The sequence below is a fragment of the Azolla caroliniana genome, unplaced genomic scaffold, assembly GCF_043228905.1.
Source record: "Azolla caroliniana isolate FFs.n. ecotype wild unplaced genomic scaffold, voAzoCaro1.0.p SCAF_5, whole genome shotgun sequence".
Taxonomy (NCBI): Eukaryota; Viridiplantae; Streptophyta; class Polypodiopsida; order Salviniales; family Salviniaceae; genus Azolla; species Azolla caroliniana.
The window spans coordinates 13397234-13418763 of record NW_028230440.1 but is presented as its reverse complement, the minus strand read 5'-3'; the positions used below and the strand labels follow the sequence as shown (position 1 = coordinate 13418763).

The window sequence follows — 21530 nt, the reverse complement described above, 5'->3', positions numbered from 1 at the left end:
CCATTGCATTACATGCACCAATCGTTTATCAAAAAACACAAGAACTTTAGCCAACAATGCACTTCGATGTTCCAGTGAGCGAAACACTACATCGTAAAACCTTCGTGGTCCTGCATATATATTTTCAACACAATTTGGTGATACGATTGTGTTCAACCATTGTTTAATCCAATTAATATATTGGAGTTTCCCGGTAAAAAATAATATAACCGCACGATCATAGAGTACATCAAAAGATTGCAACACTGCCTTAGCATCAACTTCCACATCATGCACATCCTCATCAACGCATTCTTTTGCTTCATTTTCATTTTCTTCCACAATATCAGACAACTAGGTATTGGATATTCCCCATAAATTATCCCAATTACAATTATCCTTGTCAACCTTATCTACATGTATTACTCTGGCATATGTCAATTTTTTCTCATTAATTTCTTCAATACCCTTAAACCTCTTAGAGCTTCCAATTTCTTCCCTTTCACAATTACCTTCAACCATCACATTAATCTTTTCTTGATCAATTGTTTCCATATCGGTTTCCCCCATAATTTGTGAGGAATTCATGTTTATATCCATTCTTAAGGTAATATCATGCCGGAATAAAAACAAATTTCCATGAACAAGAGATACAACCGGAACTCACCCGATTGAAGAGGTCGAAGATGATGAAGACAATGGAAGACCCGCAATGTGTGTTAAGTATGTGGATGCCGAAAACACAAGATTCCTTATTTCTATCGCTGCTTCTCGTATACAACACCAAATTTAACTTGTTATATCTCGTTACAAAGCTCTAATCGAGGGCTTTCTAACACTTGTCTTTGTGCCCAATTCCATTGTCGATAGAAGGTGCAACAACAAAAACAAATTCAATTCTTCTTCTTCCCCTCTCCACTCTTGCATTTTTCTTCTCTCTCTCTCTCTCTCTCTCTCGCTTTATCAGAATTAGCTTACCCTAGTGGTAAGTTGATAACATTACAAGCACCGTGTCTTGGGTTCGAAACCCAATTTCTTCACCTCCCAATTATATAGTTTATAAGTATCTTTATTTCACTAGATGCCATTGTGGAATGTATCAACCCATGATGCCATTGTGGAATGTATCAACCCATGACCACCTGGTCTCCATTGGGCAACCTTACCAACTGAGCTTCATATCTCTCCTCTCTTTCTTTTCTCTCTCTCTTTAATTTCTCACATGGTATCAGAGCAACATACATCACATTAGATAAGTAATACGTGAATAAATAAGCGGCATACATCATGTCAGATTGATCCGGGAAATCTATACAAGATGTCGACGACCACCGATATGGAAAACCAATCAAAATTTGTTGGAAATCCAATCAATGTTGCATCAAGAAATCAAATGGCAAGAAAGTATGTGGTGGAGCAACTCACAGACCACAATTATAGAATGTGGACAACGAGAATGGAGTTAATTCTCGAAAGAACAAATCTTAATTTAGGAATCGCAAATGGTTCTGAAGTCATTCCATGAACAGAACCTGAATTGAGCGATTGGAAAAGTAGAGATCTAGATCCAAGAATGGAGATAATTATGCATCTAGGTGATCGACAAGTTGATCATGTTCGAAGTCTTGGATCCGCACGAACAATGTGGGATCATCTTCAACAATTACACCAACCCTCCGACGGTGTACGACCAAAATCTTCTCCTATTGAACCCTAATGAACATGGAGATGCGTGAAGGAGAACCAACGGACACCGTCATAAGCAATTGGCAGAAAGACAACTAGATGCTGCAATCTCAGGAGGTAACATTATTGATGAAACATCAAAATGTAAAATACTAATGGGTTCCTTGCCAGAATCATGGATCACATTCGTGAGCATCCATAGCAACGAGTCTCAATCTCCAAACCTCGATGGTGAAAAATCAAGCAAGACGAACTATGAAGAAAGAAACCAAATGGTCAAACAGACACAAGTCACATGGCAATGGCAGCGTCCATGAGACACCATTAGCAAGGCAATTGTTACAAAGGCAATAATCCTCAATTTTTTCTCTAAATGTTGACATCCATCTCCTTCGGTGAGTATCACTTCCCTTGATCCTTTTGCAGATATATGAATAGAAGAAGATCTAGCGATATGTATTATAAGAGCATTTGATATTATGAAGTGCATACCACACCCTCAAGTTGTGCGCTGCTCATAGTTTCATGACATTAAACAATTCCTCGCACCAATGATTCACACTTTGACATTAAATTGTGAATACTAGTTTAACACAATGGAGCCATGATATAAGAAACAACAACAACAACAACAATAATAATAATAATAGTAGCAATAGGAATATTAATAATCATGATGATGGCTCAATTTGTAAAGGAGAGTACATTATTTATTTACTGAGAGGGAAGTGAAATTGTAAATCATATACTGGGACCACTCCTTTTTCAGACAGCAAGTTTGTCGTCCCCATCTACTTCATTCTCCCCAGTGATCTCCTCGAGCGATCGACCATTCGTCTCTGGCACGAGGAACGTGAAGAAAAATCCTAGAGCATTGATGACGCCCAGAATGAGTAGGGACGTGCGGACGCCAACACCATTGGGATATCCGGCATCTTGCTGACCAGGAATCTTGCTTTGTGCGGCATAAAGGAAGCCAAATGCGCCGATAATGGCCCCCGCCTTGCCGGCCGCAGCCGAAATACCGTGGCATGTCGATCGCAGCCGCGCCGGGAACACCTCCGCAGGAACAATGAAGGTGGTGCTGTTGGGACCGAAGTTTGCAAAGAAGAATGTGAAGGCGTACAGCACCACGAACGTGATGCGATGGTTCTTCTCCTTGAGTGTGTCGTAGGGAATGGCCAAGCCCAGCATGAAGGCTGTCATCATGAAGAAGCCCATGAGCTGGATTTTGAATCTCCCCAGTATGTCAATAAAGGCGACGGTGAACCAGTAGCCGGGGACAGTGGAGCAAAGCGCGATGAGCGCCTGCGCTTTGCTGATCTTGAACACCTCCTCCAGCGCGCTCATGGTTGCGGCCTTTGGCAGCCACTCGATGGCCGTCAACACGTCCTTCTGGAACAGGTTCTGGCTGTAGAAGGCGATGTCCAGCAGGAACCAGGTGCTTGTTGTTCCCAACAGATGCAGCCCATGCCGTCGAACGAATTCTGCTGAGAACAGCCCGTACTTCTGGCTTTGGTCTGACCGGATTTTGTCCACCTTCTCTTGCTCCGCATTAAGCTCCACCGCCAGGACTTTGGTCATGTCTTGAGCCGCTTGCTTTGCATTCCCTTCCACCAGTGCCGTATAACGAGCAGTCTCCGGCATCTTCATCCGCCAGTAGTACGTCAGCAATGCTGGTATGGCCCCCAACATGAACACCAGCCGCCACACGAAATCCGCTTGCTTCGGTGTTGAGCCCACACGGTCTACACTGTAGGGTGGGCGTGGGTCAGCATTATTGAAGGCAGAGGAGACAATGATGGAGACTGTGGCCCCCGCGAGGATCCCGGTGCCCTGCATCGCGAACACTGCGGCAATGAATGCGCCACGCGTGCGCTTGTTTGCATACTCCGACATGATGGTCGCGGACAGAGGATAATCGCCACCGATCCCAAAGCCCAGCCAAAAGCGGAAGAAACAGAGTGTGGTCATCACAGACTTGGCAGTATGGCCGAAGGAGAGCGAAGATGCGATAGAACATACGATCATGAGGAGGAGTGTAACACCGTACACCTTCTTGCGCCCCAATTTGTCGCCCAGCCAACCAAAGAAGAGTTGCCCAGCGAGCGTGCCACATAGGGCGACACCATTGACGGCTGCAGAGACATTTGGGGGCAAGGTTCCTGGTTTAGCACTGTCAGGATTGAAGTAGTAGATGCGGCCTAGGAGCTTAGTCACGGTGGAGATGCAGAAGAGATCATACGCATCGGTGAAAAACCCCATTCCCGCAATCACTATGGCAGTGAAGTGGTACCATTGCGTCTTCGCCTTGTCCAATGCCGTCAAAACCTCCAACGCCATTTCCAGAGTTGTAAACCTGAAATGAATACTATTATTATCAAAACATGATCATCATGAGGAACGCAGCATGAATACATTGACAACCTGCAATATATATATATATATATATATATATACGCTACTCAGTACATAGTACATACTTGACATGTTCAGAATGGACATTATGTATGAAGAAGCACGCTGTTGAGATAGATGGCTAAATTGATAGATAGATTTTAATATCGTTATTGGAGGTCAAGTATGATCTATGATACCAAAAAATGTACGCTATTAAGGTAACATGAGAGAGAGAGAGAGAGAGAGAGCGCACAATTGAAAGGCAAAGAAATAAAACTTACAAGTTGAATTAAAAATGTTGATCAGGTTGGAGAAATGGGAGAAGAGGGGAACCTTGGGTATGTTGAGTAGAAACCATAAGATCCCACCTGTATTTATAGAATCATAAGATCAATCAATGTGTCTAACAAAGTCAACTTCTTACAAAGTCAAGCTTTTAAAATACAGAGAATGTTCTTTGTGGATATTCTTGCACTCCTTGGCGATTCCCGCCAACAAGAATCGCCAACAAGAATCGTAGAAAATCGCTAAATTAGTTTATTACAACAAAACTGACTCAAATTAAAACTAACCTCTGTGGATATGTTAATCTATTTGACACGTTTGATGCATCTACTTGGATTCGTAGTTGGAATTGCTTGAAATTATTTGTAAATTAGTTATTGGCTCGACACCATAATCTAATATCACAACCCACTGAATCTGGCTGCTATTTTCCACTTGTACAAGTTCTTGAGTATTTAGATGTTACCACAACATAACGCAATGCAAAAGCATACATTAGGGAGCCATTGGGGAAGCTAAATTTGGGTTTACTTTAATTAGGACTTTAATACAGTAGACTGAAATGCTGGAAAGGATAATAATATAATAATGCAGTGTTAAAACGCTGACTTTCATTTCATATCTATTAGAAATTGTTATTGCAAGTAATAGTGTATATTTCATAGATAAGTCTGGACTCTGAAGTAGTAAATTTTTCCTTACAAAGCCATATTCCGTATACCACTAAATCATTCACATAATCCTTAAAGACATTCATATGGTAGAGTATATCGTTGCACTAACAATTTCCAACAAAAGATCGTGACTACACCAAGCTGTTAATTAGCACCTTTTTGCTTTAGAAAATGGCTGTGTTAATTCATTTTCCAGAAGTGTTGAAATATTGCTTGAGAATGCATTGTCAATGTCGTTAAAAAGATACTTTATGTTGTTGACTTTGACACCATGTCTATATTTAGAATCTATTTAGTCTCGAACAATATGCATATGGTAACCTACAGTTGTTTGCCCCTTTAGTCAAGCTGATGAGGCAATAGGAAAATCCCATGGTGTGTGGATCTGAACAAACGACATATTAGGAGGAAGCTTCGTCTTCACACGGGCGGGCTAGACCAAATCTAAAAGAATGGTAGAATGAATGAATGTGAACATATGCTACATATTGATATGGGGTCATGCATACGTGATGATACCATTTGTGACGCTTCAATGGCGACGCTTGCAGTGCAGTGCAGTGTGCAGCCACAACCTCCTTCCTACATGACACCACAAGGCAATGAGTTCTATATGGTGCAGGCCTGGCTCGCACCATTAGAACTCCACGACTTCTGCATGCAGGGAAGAAGAAGAAAGAGACAAAGGAAGGAGGAGCTGCAGCAGGCCGCGCGGCGTCGCTTGCAGCAGACAACGCCTTCGACAAAACAACACCACGTGTACCCACCCACCCATTCCCCCTTACCTCTCTCCATTCCGTCCCCACCTATAAGATTTTATATACATATACATACACACATACATACCACTCTACTATGCACATACATACTTCTATACCTCTCATATGGACGAGTGAGCGTCCATCAAGGGGTTGGGGCTTACCTTCTTGTTCAAGCTAGACATGTATAGATTCTATAGATCTTGTTACTCTTTTGCATGTAGATGGCCACTTGCCAAAGTCCATGCCCAACCTGCTTACACAGACAAAAAGTCGTCCTTCCTAATAGACATTCATATGCCTTATAACAACAAGGGTGAGGAAGAATTCGACACCGTGCATTGAGAATTTATGGGTGGGTACCATGCCTTCGGGTTGTTGTGTCCACCCATTCTAAGCTATTCATAGCTTGATGTCACAAGGGATCATTTTCACCTACCCTACTTTCACAAATTGTCAAAGCTTATGATGCTAGCCCTGGCACCTATATCTATGGTAGCCGATATCAGGATGTTGTTTACGAACACGAGATGTGCAAAGCTCATGTCCTCGCTTTCAAAATGTGCAATGAAGGTATCAATCTTGCTCTATTTGTCGTGTTATTCTGTAATAACTTTGGTACGTAGGGGATTGGTTAGCACGAGTTCCCCATACCCAACCCAAAGCTCTCCTTTTGCAACCCTTCATAACATCATGATGTGGTTGAGGCTTCAATTTCAACAACTCTTCAAGGGTAAGTTCTATGTCCTTAGATAGTACTTTTGTCAAAACTATAGCTATGTGCTTCAAGGTTCTCAATTGCTTTGTACACCACCCTGACAAGAGATTTTAACTTTTGAGTGTGAGGATTTGTTGTAATAGTGAAACATTCACCTTTGGGGAGCATCTTCGCATATGACAAGATCTCAGTGGTTGGGAGTTTCTCTTCAACATTTGTTTTTTAGCCTAATCTTGTGGAAACTTTTTAGTTGGCTAAAATGGAGGCTTAGTCCATTGGTTTCGTGTTGCTTTTCGACGCATCGAAGTAGACTGTTGTACTCTTGAATGCATTGCTTTTCTTGTTTGGTCTTATACGCCATTCTTCTTTCTTCCTCACGTGATTCCATAACCTTCATTTTCTATACTCGGAAGTATGGGCTAATGTTCATTTTATTTCTCCTTGTCAAGACGAGCAAGGGATCATTGTCTAGTAATTAGCCTTATTGCCTTCTTCATTAACCGTGTATGTTAACGTTAAGAGTATTGATCCTTAAATGTGGTCATTAGGGCCAAGCCTCTAAATACGAAATAGTAGGCACACATGTCAACTCACAAAAGTTAATACTATCTTTAATGTATGAAGCCTGCTCTGCAATTGGGCAGCGGAGTAGAAGTCTCCTTTGTCTCACTACTTCAGAAATGCAGTTGTCTCGCAATAAGCATGAAAAAACTATCAAAATGAACACAGAATCAAGCAAGTTTGTTGTCTTAATTTTACTATATCATGATCCATTGTAATAAAATAATCACTAGTGTAATCAAGGTCAGCAAATAGTCATAACCATAATGATCCTTTTTTTGTTTTATTTGTTAACATCATATCAAGATATGCACATAATAACAATTGGTTTAAATAGACTATTACAAATTGATACAATCTCCTCACCCATCAGTGTCCTTCCTGTATGCTGCTTTTCAACCCCACAGAGCACGTTCATGTGTCATCTTCTCTCATAGAGTAAGCTGGAGGATTTGGTCTAAAACAGAGTCTTTTTTTCTTCCATTTTTCTTTTGTGGATAGAATTACAACAATGCATTCCATTAATCTCCATTTGCATTAACTATGCATTTCTTTTACCTTAATTGTTGGACTGGAATTTGCACCATCAGTTATATCACTGTCACGTGACTCTATCACACCATTGTACTCATTGAATGACGAATTTACCTTTGTGTATTTTGCTTCTTCAATTCCGTTGTCTCTTCTCTGGCTGTATATAAGCATTACAATCCTTATTAAGCTGAAGAAAACGGTGCTTATATACACACTGGTTTAAATTTCATACCTCGTGCTGTATACCACTAAGCCAAATGCTACCATAGCAAATGCAATGAAAAAGATCCAGTCAACCTGGACAGGTAGTCGTCGAACTCAATATATAACCAGCATATTTTACATCAATAATAGGAAACAAACCACAAATCACAAACCACTTGATGATAAGCAAATACACGAATAGCCACAGCCCACATGTCAGAGGTGAGTAAAGAGAGATTCAATAAAGTAGCACCACTTATCTGTAAAGCAAGAACAAGTGTTACACATCATATAGCTACAGCTTTATTAGCACTGCCAAAATCTTTTATACATTGTGATCCATATATATTGTATCTTCTTCACCGATAAAATAACTTCATGTAGCCATTTACCATTTGAATTTAAAAGAGCTAAAGATAAGATATACATTAACCTTAAAGATGAATGGTACAATTGAATAAAAGAGTACAGCCGATGTGGTATACCCAACAAAAGGCAGAATCTGCACTGCATATAAACAAAACGGTTACAAAACAAGCCACAACAGACTGCCCTTTTCTTTATCACTGTAAAAGGAACGAAAGTTAAAGGATCCTACTTCTAAGGCTAGGGGGAAAAGGATTAACCCACTTACAGCACTATTTGTCCAATTGATTGATGCTAGTTCTTGGCGCTCTAGAATGATCCTGAACAATTCACAAATTAAGGACACTCAAAAAGGGTAAACATGGAAAATGTTTAACTTACCACTGCTCCAAGAACTAAAAGGATACACTTGGCAGCCACTTATTAGAGCACCAAAAAGGCCCATAAATGCCATAAGCTCTATCAAATCAACCTTATTCTTGATTAGGAATTCCTGAAACAGGCAAACTATAAGATCTACCATATGATCACAAATGCAAATGTTATTCTATCCCGAATTTTCTACCTGGCCAACATTAGAAAATGCATAGAATGTCGAACCAATAATAACCATAGCATCACCCAGAACTGCATTACTAGCCACTGTAAAACAATGAACGAAACGGAAACCACATTAATTCCTAGCCTAGATTAAATTTCACTGACATTTTATTTCTTAAAGAGAATAATATCTTGACTACTCTCCATGTCTCATTTTTTATTCATGTAAGAGTAAGTGAAATTACAATACACTGAATCAAACCTGATATGTCATTGGCATGAACATCAGATAGTACAACAAGGCCAAGTCCCAATATACAGCAGCAGGTTCCAACCAGCTGCCCCACAGTATATTTAGTTTTCATTAGCAACCATGTTAGGAAAATAACACATGGAATTGCCCAGCAATCAAGCAGCATCACACTCGTCAACGATGTATATTGATATGCTCCAACCACTAGATTCACGAAGAAAATAGATCAGAGATCAAAGAATCAAATTTTGCGAAAATAAAACACACCCAAAAGTAAGGAGCTCTTCTAAAGTTTCACAATTCAAAATTCTGAAAAGGGAGACTGCAACAATGTGTGCAACAATGTGGACAATGTCAAAAGTAAAAACAGTAGGGCTGCTATATTACTACAACATGGATATCGTTGTCGATTGATGCCAACATGGATTCAACTCAATATACATAATTTTATAAGATCAAAGCCATTGTCACATGACAGTTTGTATAATTATCTACAATTGTTAGCTTTAGGACTTAGATGAATAAAAATTAGTATTAATATCTGACTACATATGTACAAAATAAAAATACTTGACAAAAGGGGGATTAAGATAGTTCAACAAGCTTAAAGTGTAGAATCTCATGAAACAAGTTAAGATTCGTATGGATACACTTATTAGCATGTACAAACGAATCTCTTTTTGGAAACTACATAAGCATCTGCAAGGCAATGCCAACCCAAATTGAGCATAGTATAGAAATTATTCCAGTGGCAACACTTGTCCGTACAACATTTGCTTATTTTCAGAAAGCTGAAAATTCAATTCCAAGCATCATGAACCAAACCTGATTGGCGGTTTCTCATGATTACATTTCAAGACATTTAGTTTTAGAAATCTTGAGAAAAAAGTCTTTTTCCTTTGGCTTTCTTTTGTTAATTGTATTGATAGTCAGAATCTTTGTACTGTTTCAAAGGTTATTATGTGCTTTCAAAATGTGAATTTATCTTTCTTTGTTAGTGTCAATAAATTTTTTTAGGTTAACCAGATGACTGTAAGCCATCTTTGAGCAGCAAGATCAGCTCATACTGGACACTGAAGCACGTCCATAATTGATAGCTTTGTAAACTGTTCTTCCATAATTAAGTTATTCTCTCCTCTCCTTCCCTGCGCTCGTATGCCAAGAGCTAACAGGTCAACAGAATGCGGCTCCAAACCCCTTTTGAATAATTCTATAGAATGTTCTAGCAGATTCTATCCCATTTTGCACCTGGAAGCCCTAATATTCTGATTACTGATGTAATATAAAGTCATGGCCGCATATTTATTATTTGACATTTGTTCAAGCTCACACAGTTTCCTTAGACAATATGAATCTTGGAAAATACTAGAAGTTACTGCTTACTGCAAATTTTGACCTAATTCCCCTACAAATCTAATGATTTCAAGCTATACATCTATCTGAAAAATAAAAGAAATTACATGTATATATAACAGAATATTCAATTAGTTTTTAATTTTAAATAATATTAATGTAAACATACACATTTTGATACTACCAGTTTACCTAAATAATTTCCCTCCACATCCACCAATGCCAAAAGAAGATAGTAGTACCAGCGTTCCTACAACAGAAATTGTAAAATTATGGAATGATATGAACAACTTTTAGACAAATTAATTTTTATTCACTATATTTTCATATTCCCTCACAACATCCGGATTCAGAATTAGAAGCTGTGATGGAGGATTATTAAGATATAGAATACTATAATATTTATTTATCTTTTATGCACAAAGTGAGTTAGGAATGCTCTTTCACAATATGTTACTTAGTCAAATCAATTTTGTGTATGAATCAATAAATGGGATGATGATTTGGGTTAATAAACCATTATTCAACACTGTTTTTAAGATTTAAATTATGCAGGAGGGAAAAAATGTGTACATTCATTTGCAGGATGGAAAGCGCAAATATTGCTAAGGAACACAAATTAGAGTATTTCTAAGTTCTATCAAAAAACATCATAATGTAACAACCAAGTTCAAGTTCTAGAGAGATGAACTAGCTCTTTAAGTTCTAGAGGGATTCTTCTCCATGTTAAAAGGCAAAGGCAAAATTGAATGCCTCTCCTAATAACAGTAAATCTTCATCGAAACCAGCCAACAATCTAGCCCACAAAGAGTTTACTAGTCTCTATTGTTGCAAAAAAGGCCACATCCAGCATGATTGCCGGAAAAAGAAAAGGGGTAATGCCACAAAGAGAGCCTCAACGAACCCCAAGCTCACACTTAGAAACAGATTTCTCAGGCATCAACTCTAATTCTTCCTCTATGACTAACCACAACACATTCTCTCTTAATGATTGGTTTGTGGATACTGGTTGCACAAGTCATATGACTTATGATGAGTATATCTTCCGTCTATCTGGTGAGATATTTATCTACACAACTCACAAATTTCAATTGGAGATGCTTTGAATCTTGAAGCTTCATGCATGGGTAATGTATTTTGAGCTCTTCTTCTAGTCAACCAGGTATTATTTAAAATGTATTACATATACATCATCTTTCAGCGCTATGCTCAGTTTCTTGTATTACCGAACAAGGCTACGGTGTCTATATTGATGACTCTAACTTGATGGCTGACATCAACAACCTATAAATTGTTGTTAGTGACAAAAGGGAAGCTGGCTTGTGTCATCTTAATAGCTCCACTAGCCCATGACCATCCTCCAAATCTCATCTACTACAACTTCTTCATATCAATTATGACTCTTCAACTATGCCTTGGTAGCTGAAGAAGATGCTCACTTGTGGCACGCTCACGTTGGGCACCTCAACTATGACTCTTCAAAAGCTCAATTCGCCCCATATGGTGCATGAGCTTCCTCATTTCAATGTCTCCAATATGTCATGTGTGGCTTGTATACATGGGATGCACCATGGCGAACCTTTTCCCTACCTCAATTTCTAATTGATACGAAGAGGTCTGCAGATCCCCTATATTATTGCACAGCACATAGCATACATGTATGTTCATATAAGAGGTCCTGATGATGATTCCATCCTATGATGTGTAAAAATTGTGCATTATAGTAGGCCATTCCTACCAACAAACGTTGTGGGGCTGATCCATGTTCTTTCCATTAGCCAATCTGATAATATCAGTTTTGATCACTCTATTCTTTTCAAATGGGGACAATCAAAGCTATATTGGAACATGGATGGTGCAGTTATGCTTATGCCATGTGACTCCAACCACTATTGTGTTTCAACATACCAACGATGATTATCTCCATGTTCAATGAGTTGTTTAGATGACATAAGTGCCAACCTTGAGTACCGTTGGATATTGGGCACTAATTGGAATAATACTTCATAGTTGAGGTCCCTAGGTTTCTACTTCATAGGGACAAGCCATCTTACAAGTGCATCAAATAGCCACAATTTACTTCATAGGGACATTTGGAATTGTATGTACGCATATTTTCTATCAAGAGCACCAATAGCTGCATATCCATGATAAAGTCGAGCACGGGCAACCTTTCATAAGGAGAACTGAGGTTTTGCGAACGTTTTCCTAGGTATGTGTAGGATCATGAAGAATTCATCATAGAGTAAAATGACTCTACAAGAAAGTGTAGAAAGAAACGAAGAAAGAAAGAAATATTAACGTCTTTTAAGCTGCCAAAATGGCCTATAAGACCAAATATGAGATTACATCATAAGCATAGATTGACATATTTGCATTCCCTGGGCCTCCCCCACAAAACTGTTGGGCATCTACTAGAATGCTCATTTCTTAGTAAAGTTTGGTGATTGAGATAGTGTTTCCCCGAATCTCATGTTGAAATTTATTTTTTATGTATCAAATTAATCTCTTTCAGGATCAGCTGAAGGTTAATTTACTAAAATGGTGAAGCAAAAGGGCTTTGAATGGAATCATGTGACCGTTATGAGAAAACTTGATAAGGGTATGGCTGTCGTTCAATGTCAACATTGCCACCATGTATTTGTTGGTGGCCCCTTCCGAATTAGAGCTCACTTGTTGGGCTTGAAAGGTTTAGGTGTTGACAAATGCCGTCAAATTTGATGTTGTCATAAAAGCTGAAGTACAAAAAATGGTATCTGGTTGTGCAAATGTTGATATGAATGGTGAATCATCAATGGAATGCAATGCTGAAAATAGTTGCAGAAATGTTGATGTGAATGTGGAGTCAACATCTATCAATGAAATGCCTTCATCATCTTTTGTTAATGCATCAACAAGTAAAAAGATGAAAGTAGACAATGTTGAACCCTTGAAAGTGGTATGGCAAAAGCAACTTGATAAAAATGCAGATAAAGCTATCAAGAGGTTTTTTTTCGTAGAGGATATACCAGATATAAAAGTGGGAAGTGCATATTTTCATGAATTAATAAAATCTGTAGCACTTGCGGGGCCTTCTTATAAGCCACCATCTCCTAATCAATTACGTAAAAGGCACTTGAATGAAGAGGTGAAATATGTTGAAAATGAGATTATGCAAATTAGAGAAAAATGGAAAACTGTTGGATGCACTATTGTGAGTTATGGTTGGTAAGATACCAAGAATAGACCTATACTTGATGTCATGGCTACTTCTGCATATGGCATTGTGTTTTTGAAATCAATTCACACTAGTGGAGAATATAAATCGGGAGAGTATATCTTTAAGATTTTAAAGGATGTTATTCTTGATATTGGTCCATCAAATGTTCTGCAAGTTTGTATGGACAATGCAACAAATTGTGTGGTAGTTGGGAGGATGATAGAGAAAGAGTGGCCCATGATCTTTTTTACTAGATGCACATGCCATTGCCTTGATTTGTTGTTTGAAGATATTGGAAAATGCGCTTCGGTTCATGATATTTTGAAATTAGCTACAAAGGTAATCGTGTTTATTACACGAAAACAATGTTCTTTGGCAATGTTTTGTAAGTTTAGTGAGAAAGAATTGTTAAAGCCTTCCACTACTAGATTTGCCTATAGTTTTATCATGTTGTCGAACTTATTGGATGATAGAGTCAAAGGTGGATTAAGAAGAATGGTGGTTAGTGAACAATGGTGACAATGGAAAGGATCAAAAACACAACTAGGAGAAGAAATAGTTTCAATTATACTTGATGCTTCCTTTTGGGCAAATATAAAGAAGATGGTAAAGATATGCAAGCCAATCCTAAAAGTTCTTAGATTGGCGGATAGAGAAGGTGCAACCATGGGTTTAATTTCTGAATGTACTCATCGTATGATAGAAGAAATAAACCACATTGAAGATGTAGATCATTTATTGCTTGATGAAATTCGAGGAATATGTATGCAAAGATGGACAATGCTACATTCACCATTGCATGCAACTGGCTTTAATTTGCATCCAATTTGGAGAGAAACAATTCAAGATATTTATGAGAAGGTCAATACAAGTTGGATGGAAACTACTATGCATTATACTAATGGTGATATACCTCTATGTGGTGTTTTATTAGATGAATCCTAGTCTTATAGAACTTAAAAAGTGCATTTTCAAATTCCTATGGCAAATAATCCAACTACAATGCATGATACAATTAAGTGGTGGGAAACATTTGGAGCATGCACTCTGAACTTAAAAAGACTTGCAATTTGTGTGCTTTCTCAAGGTTCATGTGCATCTTCTTGTGAAAGAAATTGGAGTACATTCTCGTCGATACATACAAAAAAAAGAAATAGATTGACTCATGCTCATGTTGAGAAATTGGTTTACATACATACAAATCATTGTCTCATTAGAAGAATAAGGGAAAGGGGATTATGCCTAATTGAAGCAACATTAGATATGATAGATGACGAGAGGCTTTTGAGAATGCAAAACCAAGATATTGATGAAAATGAAGCTCATAAGGATATTAGTGATGAGCTTGAAGATATGGATGATGAATATGATAGTGCATAGACTCTTAAAATTTAGAAGCGTTACTTAGAAGTTAGAAGTTAGGAATTAGAATATAATGGTTCATAATCTCTTTAATTAAAACTTTTCTTATGTTAGTGTGATTTTGAAGACCTTCCATATTTCTATTAATGAGTGATTTTCCCTTTTTTTAGTGAATTGATTAATTTTTATTACATAAATTTATTCTCCTAAACGAATGGTTTTATAATATTCTTGGAACGATTTTATATTCTCGAATACCACGAATATCACGCATGGGTCAATCTATGATCCTAAGTGTTGTCTCGTCTCTGAGAACAACAAATCAAAATAAAATAGATGTCACTACGTAAACATAAAACTAAATAAGATAAAAAGGGACTAAAGAATCTTGTTATCAGTACATGTAAGATTTTCAAGTCAAATATATTGTAACTTTTGTCTTCGAAAGATCTCTAGTGACAAGGGTGGTGAGGTCATGGTCCATGGGGTTGGGGCCTATGTGCATGACAACTTGCTATTTCCTGATCCATTGTAACCCCTTTGCTATGTCTTGGTTGAGAGCCCATTTGTGTAAACCTTGATTGACTTGTAGCATTAGTAGGAATGATGGGGGCCAAAGCCTTGTTTAAAGAGGCAATGGTATCTCCCTCTTATTATAAAAGACACTACAGTCACAAATATAGTGTTCTTCAGATTCCATTCCTTAATCACAATTGGCAAATTCTTTCTTCTAGAGGTATCTGTGCATATCTGCCTACCTCAATCTCTACTGATGTGATGAAGTTCGCAGCTGCCCTATCACACTACGCAATGCATAGGATAGATGTATGTCCATATAAGGTGGGCTGATGATGAATCCATCCTCTGATGTGTGTAAAAAGTTTCTTTGTCATTGTGGGGCTGATCCATGTTATCTAGCTTTCCAAGTTAATAATATCAGATCGGATCACTCTATCCTTTTCTACTTTAGTCATGTTTAGATGGGGATAGTCTAAGCTATATTGGAACGGGGGTAGTGCATTTATGCTTATGCCATGTAACTCGAACCATTGCTGCATTTCAGCCTTGATGACATAAGTGGCAACCTTGAGTACCTTACTTTAGGGAGCTCTCATAGATGTTTAGATGGGGATAGTCGAAGCTATATTGGAATGGGGGTAGTGCATTTATGCTTATACCATGTAACTCGAACCATTGCTGCATTTCAACCTTGATGACATAGGTGGCAACCTTGAGTACCTTACTTTAGGGAGCTCCCATAGATGTTGGATACAGGTCACTGATCATAATAATGCATCGTTGATTTTAGGGGCTGCTCCCATCTCCACCTGTACCATATCATGGGCATTGATACTTTGCTCCTTATCATGCAGGCAACCATTGACACTAAAGGTCTTTCTAAACCTTTCTAGTAAGAATTGGTCCCCACATTTCTACTCCATAGAGAAGAGTTGGTTTCACAAGAGTATCAAATAGCCATAGTGTACTTTGTGGCTCTTGGAACTGCAAATTTGGACATTGTGTTTCAAGAGCACCAAGGGCTGCATGTCCATGAGAAAGTCGAGCACAAGAAGCCTTCCGTAAGGAGAACCTAGGCCTTGTAAATGTTACTCCTAGGTATAAGTAGGAGCATGTATGTTCACCTTTTCCTCTCCCAAGAAGAATTCAGGTTCTTATCTTGTTACCTATGCTTGAGTAGTGTTAAACACCATTACTTTAGTTTTATCCATGTTTATCAACAAACCTTCGTCCATATACAATACTTTTACAGCATTTAGATGTTTTTGTAGTCCGTCCAAAGAGTCGGAAATCAGCACAATATCATCAGCATATAGTAACATTTGTATAGCTATACCTATTGAGGATACTACCGGCCACAACCAGTTGACACGTGTGCGTACGCGGGTGCAAGGATCGAAATGACAAAAGAACAAAAGACAAAAGTAAAAGTATAGAGAACACCGAGACACAAGATTTAACGTGGAGAACCCTGAAAGGGAAAAACCACAGGAGTCCACAAACTCCAAACAAGTAACTAAGGTAGAAGGAATATACAATAAGGGACTCCAAGGCAATGGCCTTGAGTTCTTCTTCGTCCACAGACGACTATAGAGTTACAACTCTCAATCTCTCTCCTACACTCTAGTTGCACTCACACTCAGGATGCACTAGTTACAATGACAACAATTGTCATCTCATAATGATTTGCCCTAGGTGTATCTATAATAATACATGCTATGGGCTATTTACAAATATGGCCTATCTTAGACGCACCAAAAACATATTTATAAATATGTTCACTTCCGGATACCTATCCGGATCTGACTGGATGCCTTCCGGCCGGTCCGGGTCCAGGTCCGGTCTTTATCTCCTTCAGACCCATCCGATCTAGTACTCGGACTTCGAACTCCAATCTGCCTCGTGCTCATCCCATCCAGAGGGACCTGTTTCCTAACAATACCCGCAAGGTATGCTACTGAACCCCTGAGTTTCTCTATGTAATGTGATACCTCATCTATATAGAGACTGAAGAGAGTGGACGATAGTGGGCATCCTTGTTTCACTCTAATTGTGCTAGCCACTACCTTTGACAAACCCTTGGGAGACCGCACTTTTCCTGACATGTATTCATACTGTGCATAGATTCCCATTGCATATCTATAGGGACACCGAGGGCTGCTAGTTGTTGCATAAGCCGAGCACGAGGCACAATGTCAAAGGCTTTTCAGAAATCCAAAAAGCAGCAATAAATCCTCTTATTATGGGCTCTACCCTCCTCGATAAGGGCTTGAAGGGACAATATGTGATCCAAAGTTGTGAACCCCTTCCAAAAGCCTGCCTGTCCAGTTGAACGGCAGCAATTTCGCTTTGCCCAGATACTCAATTTTGACTCTAGAATCAAGCCATATAGTTTAGCAAAATTCTTGATTGTCCTATAGTTGCTTGGCATCATGGGGTCTCCACTCTTGAGGATTGGCACAATGTTATGTTCTGCCCATCTAGTAGGGAAACCTTCACACATGGCTCTATTACATATGTGTGCTATCAATGGGAGCAAGATGTCATGGGCATCGATAAAGTGCTCATCAACTAATCCATCATGATCTTGGGCCTTCCCAAACCGGAACAGATCAATGGCATTTCTTATATTTTGTGTAGTAAAAAAGGTGGAATCATGTGGGCGTGAGCCATGTGGGTGGGGGAGTGGAGGTTGCCCCAGGATATCATATAGGACCTTAGCATATCCATGCCACACTTGAGTTGAGGTCAATTGTGTGGTAGGTTGCCTCTCATTAAACATTTTCCGTGCTATTTTACTTTCTTGTCCTAGAAACAAGTGATACAAATGATGTTCAAATTTAGCTAAGTACAATCTCTTCTTCTTCCTTACAAGGCATTGGAAGGTAGAAAGAAAGAAAGAAAAAGAAAGATATATTAACGTCTTTTAAGAGGCCAAAATGGCCTATAAGACCAAACAAGAGATTACATCTTAAGTGGTGTCTCGTCTTTGAGAACAACAAATCAAGATAAAATAAGTATTACTCAGTAAAAATAAAAGTGCACAACAAATTGCTATTGCTCGATCTATTGTAACCCCTTTGTTATGTCCTGATCGGGAGCCCATTTGTGTATCCCATGATTGAGTTGTAGCATTAGTAGGAGTGATGGAGCTAAAGAAAGTTGTGGTTGTCCTTTGTGGATGAGCTAGTGTGGCTATATTATTGTCCTTCAACAACTTTTCCCTATGTCTCTTGAGTTCTAGCAAAAAAAGTCCTGGGGACCATTGGTCCTCATATTCCATTACCTTGCGTAGTGGGCCAAAGCCTTGTTTAAAGAGGCAATGGTATCTCCCTCTGATTTCATAAAAGACACTACAGTGACAAAAATAGTGTTGTTCGGATTCCACTCCTTGATGACACAATTGGCAAATTCTTTCTTCTACATGTATACGTGTATATCTGCCTACCTCAATCTCTAACTAATGTGATGAAGTTCTCAGCTGCCCAGTTGTGCAGTGCATAATAGTACCCAGTTGTGTAGTGCAAAGACCCACAAAATGGAATCTGTGAGAATGGTAGATTTCTATGCATCTGAAAGTGTCGAAAGAATGGAAATGTCAACAAACCTCCCTAGATCACAAATGTGAGCACAAAATCTAATTAATGAATAAGAAAATCCCAAAAAATCTAAGCACGCTAGATAAATAAAAAAATGTTCAGTATCTACTAAAAATCTCCATAATGTTTAAAATGCATGTTAAGATATTCAATCTTCCAGAGGTATGGAGAAACTGGTAGCCTATCAATATTCTAGATGGATGTGTGACAAGGATGCTGATAGAAGATGCATGAACCCAATTTCAAAATGTAAAAGCAGTTTTCTTGCCTACTACAGAAACATGCAACAATTAAATATGCCAGGGTCAAATATTTTCTCACCTAAGGTCATTACAGCTTGAGGGTAGGAAATCTTCTATTTAGCGTGTGAAACAAATTAACATTACTGAATTAAAGAAGGGTCAAAGAATGGAACCTGTGCTGGCTTTCTCCTAATCAGAAAAATAGTGCCATATAAAACACCCACCAATGAGTATGAACAAACTGACTGTGTTGTTGGCACATCAATACCTGCATCACAGACGAAAATAAATGTCTAGTACCCAAGTTTTATGGTTCACTTAAGCATCCTCCATCAAATACTAAGAGACAGTAACACCATAAATTTACTCATTTTATTATTACATCAATACTGAGAAAAAAGCCTCGTGGAATTTACAACACTGTACTCCAACAGCCAAATCACACCACAGATATATAATATTGAAGGCATACCACTAGCAAATGCCGTATAACATAACATAGGGAAGGTAGCTAGTTTAGATACAGTCTCATTTCATTTCATTGCCATACATTCTATATCTTCACCTGGATGTACCTTTTGGTTCCATGAGTCACTTTGGCCTTTTGAAAATGTTGGTATAACATTACATTTAATAAGAGAATTTTATAGCATGATTGAATGGAAAAACACATCTACAAGAAGAGACCTCAGGTCCAATGTGATCTGGCGACTCTAATACGAGGACTTCTCGATCCACTACCTCCATGCATTCCATTACGTATCCCGCTAAAATTTGGGGATGGAGCTCGTCATATACTTACATATATCATGTGGATATACTATATAGGAGCACACCTTGGACCCATCACCATCATATTCATTTTCTGCATTATTTGTCCTTTTACTGGATACCTACAGGAGACTACTTTTGGTACTCCAGAAATGTCTTATAGGAACGTCAGCCTCTGGTAGACCAAAAGGGAACAAATGTAGAACACCATGTCAATGGCTTCCTATATTCTATTCTCGATTGAACTGCAGGAAAGGATTATGGTTTAGTTAGGGCATGAGTGAAACATGTAGTTTATTGCCAAATTTTGGATTTCAAACAAATTTGTTTATATAATAGGAGACATTCAAATGAAATGTAGGGTAATGATGACGGTTTCATTAGGGCATGATGGATCATGTAGATCTGATACATAGGTTAGGATTACACCGAAAATTTATTTAGATAATGTGAGATATTCAAATGAAGGGATGGATCACATAGATCTAATACAATGATTAGGATTACACTAAAAATTGGTTAGAAAATGAGAAATATTCAAGTGATGTGTGGACGATCATGAGGGTTTAGTTAGGCCAATGATTAGAACATATAGATTTGATGCTGTAGATATTCGAATTCAACCAGAATCGTTTGTATAATATGCAATATCAGAATGAATCAGGAGCCAACAACATTTTAGTAAGGCATGCCTAGGTCATGCAGATTTAATAGCTTTACTGGCTTAGAAGTAGCCAAATTTGTTTAAATAGATAGGTATTCCGGACTAAATTTTAACACAAAAAGAGATACTCAAATGAATTGTGGAACAAGAATGGAGCTGTCTTTTGGGGGACACGTTAGATATTAGAATTCAACCCTGCCCTGAAAAAGCATTTCCATCACATGAAGCTATTCAAAGAAAGTTCTAAGGAAAAGATTTTATTTATGTATGTTATCGTTTTATTGTTATGTTTATCTTTCATTTTTTTATACCTTGAAGAGTGAGTTCAGTAGAGGCGAATCCAGTCATGGTGATAAGGAGAGAAGCGAACTGGCCGAGAGCCAGGGCTCCCAGAAGTCTGTAGAGCATGGAGGTTTCCATAGCTTCTATGCACAGCGCCTAGAAAGCGGATGAGGGGGAGGGATGAGAGAGAAAGGAATAGCCCATTACATATATGTATGTATGTATGTATGTACGTTGTACGTGGAGTGGAGGAAGCTAAAAACGAAAAAGAAAGAGTGAGTGGTGGGTGTAAATGACGACTGATTTTCGATCTATTTATTAGATACATATATATATATATATATATATGCCTGGTGCCCTGTGCCCTGGTGCCTGTAATCCTCATCCTCCTCTTCCTACTGTGCGCTGCGCTCTCTTTGACCGATCGATCGATCGGTTGATAATTTACATACATATATATATAGTTATATTTATTTGATGTACGACCGAAATGCATTTGTGCATGTATGTCACATGGTCATCACTCCACTCTTCTTTCTTCTTTCTTCTTCTTCTTCTTCTTCTTCTTATACCATTATGTA

The 21530-nt window shown here is 38.5% G+C and overlaps 2 protein-coding genes across 3 annotated transcripts; both read right to left on the bottom strand.

Annotated features, from left to right (window-relative positions):
- Positions 1-2214: 2214 nt before the first annotated feature.
- LOC147864184 (inorganic phosphate transporter 1-1-like) lies at positions 2215-4023 on the bottom strand. The gene has a single exon (XM_087319871.1). The coding sequence runs from the start codon at positions 4006-4008 to the stop codon at positions 2431-2433; it is 1578 nt and encodes a 525-aa protein (XP_087175997.1). The 5' UTR covers positions 4009-4023; the 3' UTR covers positions 2215-2430.
- A 3210-nt stretch (positions 4024-7233) lies between these two features.
- Positions 7234-21131, bottom strand: LOC147864183 (uncharacterized). Of its 2 annotated transcripts, XM_087319873.1 has the most exons (11): positions 20979-21131; positions 19406-19500; positions 10504-10561; positions 8968-9162; positions 8731-8807; positions 8573-8658; positions 8434-8485; positions 8233-8301; positions 7973-8059; positions 7828-7892; positions 7234-7752 (listed from the first exon to the last, which is right to left on the bottom strand). In XM_087319873.1, the coding sequence occupies exons 1-11, from the start codon at positions 21085-21087 to the stop codon at positions 7599-7601; spliced, it is 1047 nt and encodes a 348-aa protein (XP_087175999.1). In that variant the 5' UTR covers positions 21088-21131; the 3' UTR covers positions 7234-7598. The 2 variants fall into 2 exon arrangements, with proteins under 2 accessions (XP_087175999.1, XP_087176000.1); XM_087319874.1 differs by lacking the exon at positions 10504-10561 and having other exon boundaries at positions 8968-9043.
- Positions 21132-21530: the final 399 nt, after the last annotated feature.

Excerpts from the sequence above, each read along its gene's own strand:
- LOC147864184 (XM_087319871.1), bottom strand. The coding sequence starts at position 4,008 with ATGGCGTTGGAGGTTTTGACGGCATTGGACAAGGCGAAGACGCAATGG.
- LOC147864183 (XM_087319873.1), bottom strand. The coding sequence starts at position 21,087 with ATGGAAACCTCCATGCTCTACAGACTTCTGGGAGCCCTGGCTCTCGGC. Across the intron at positions 19,501-20,978 it reads TACTGAACTCACTCTTCAAG|GTATTGATGTGCCAACAACA; the intron begins GTATAAAAAAAT and ends TCTGTGATGCAG. Across the intron at positions 8,302-8,433 it reads TCAATTGGACAAATAGTGCT|ATTCTGCCTTTTGTTGGGTA; the intron begins GTAAGTGGGTTA and ends TATGCAGTGCAG.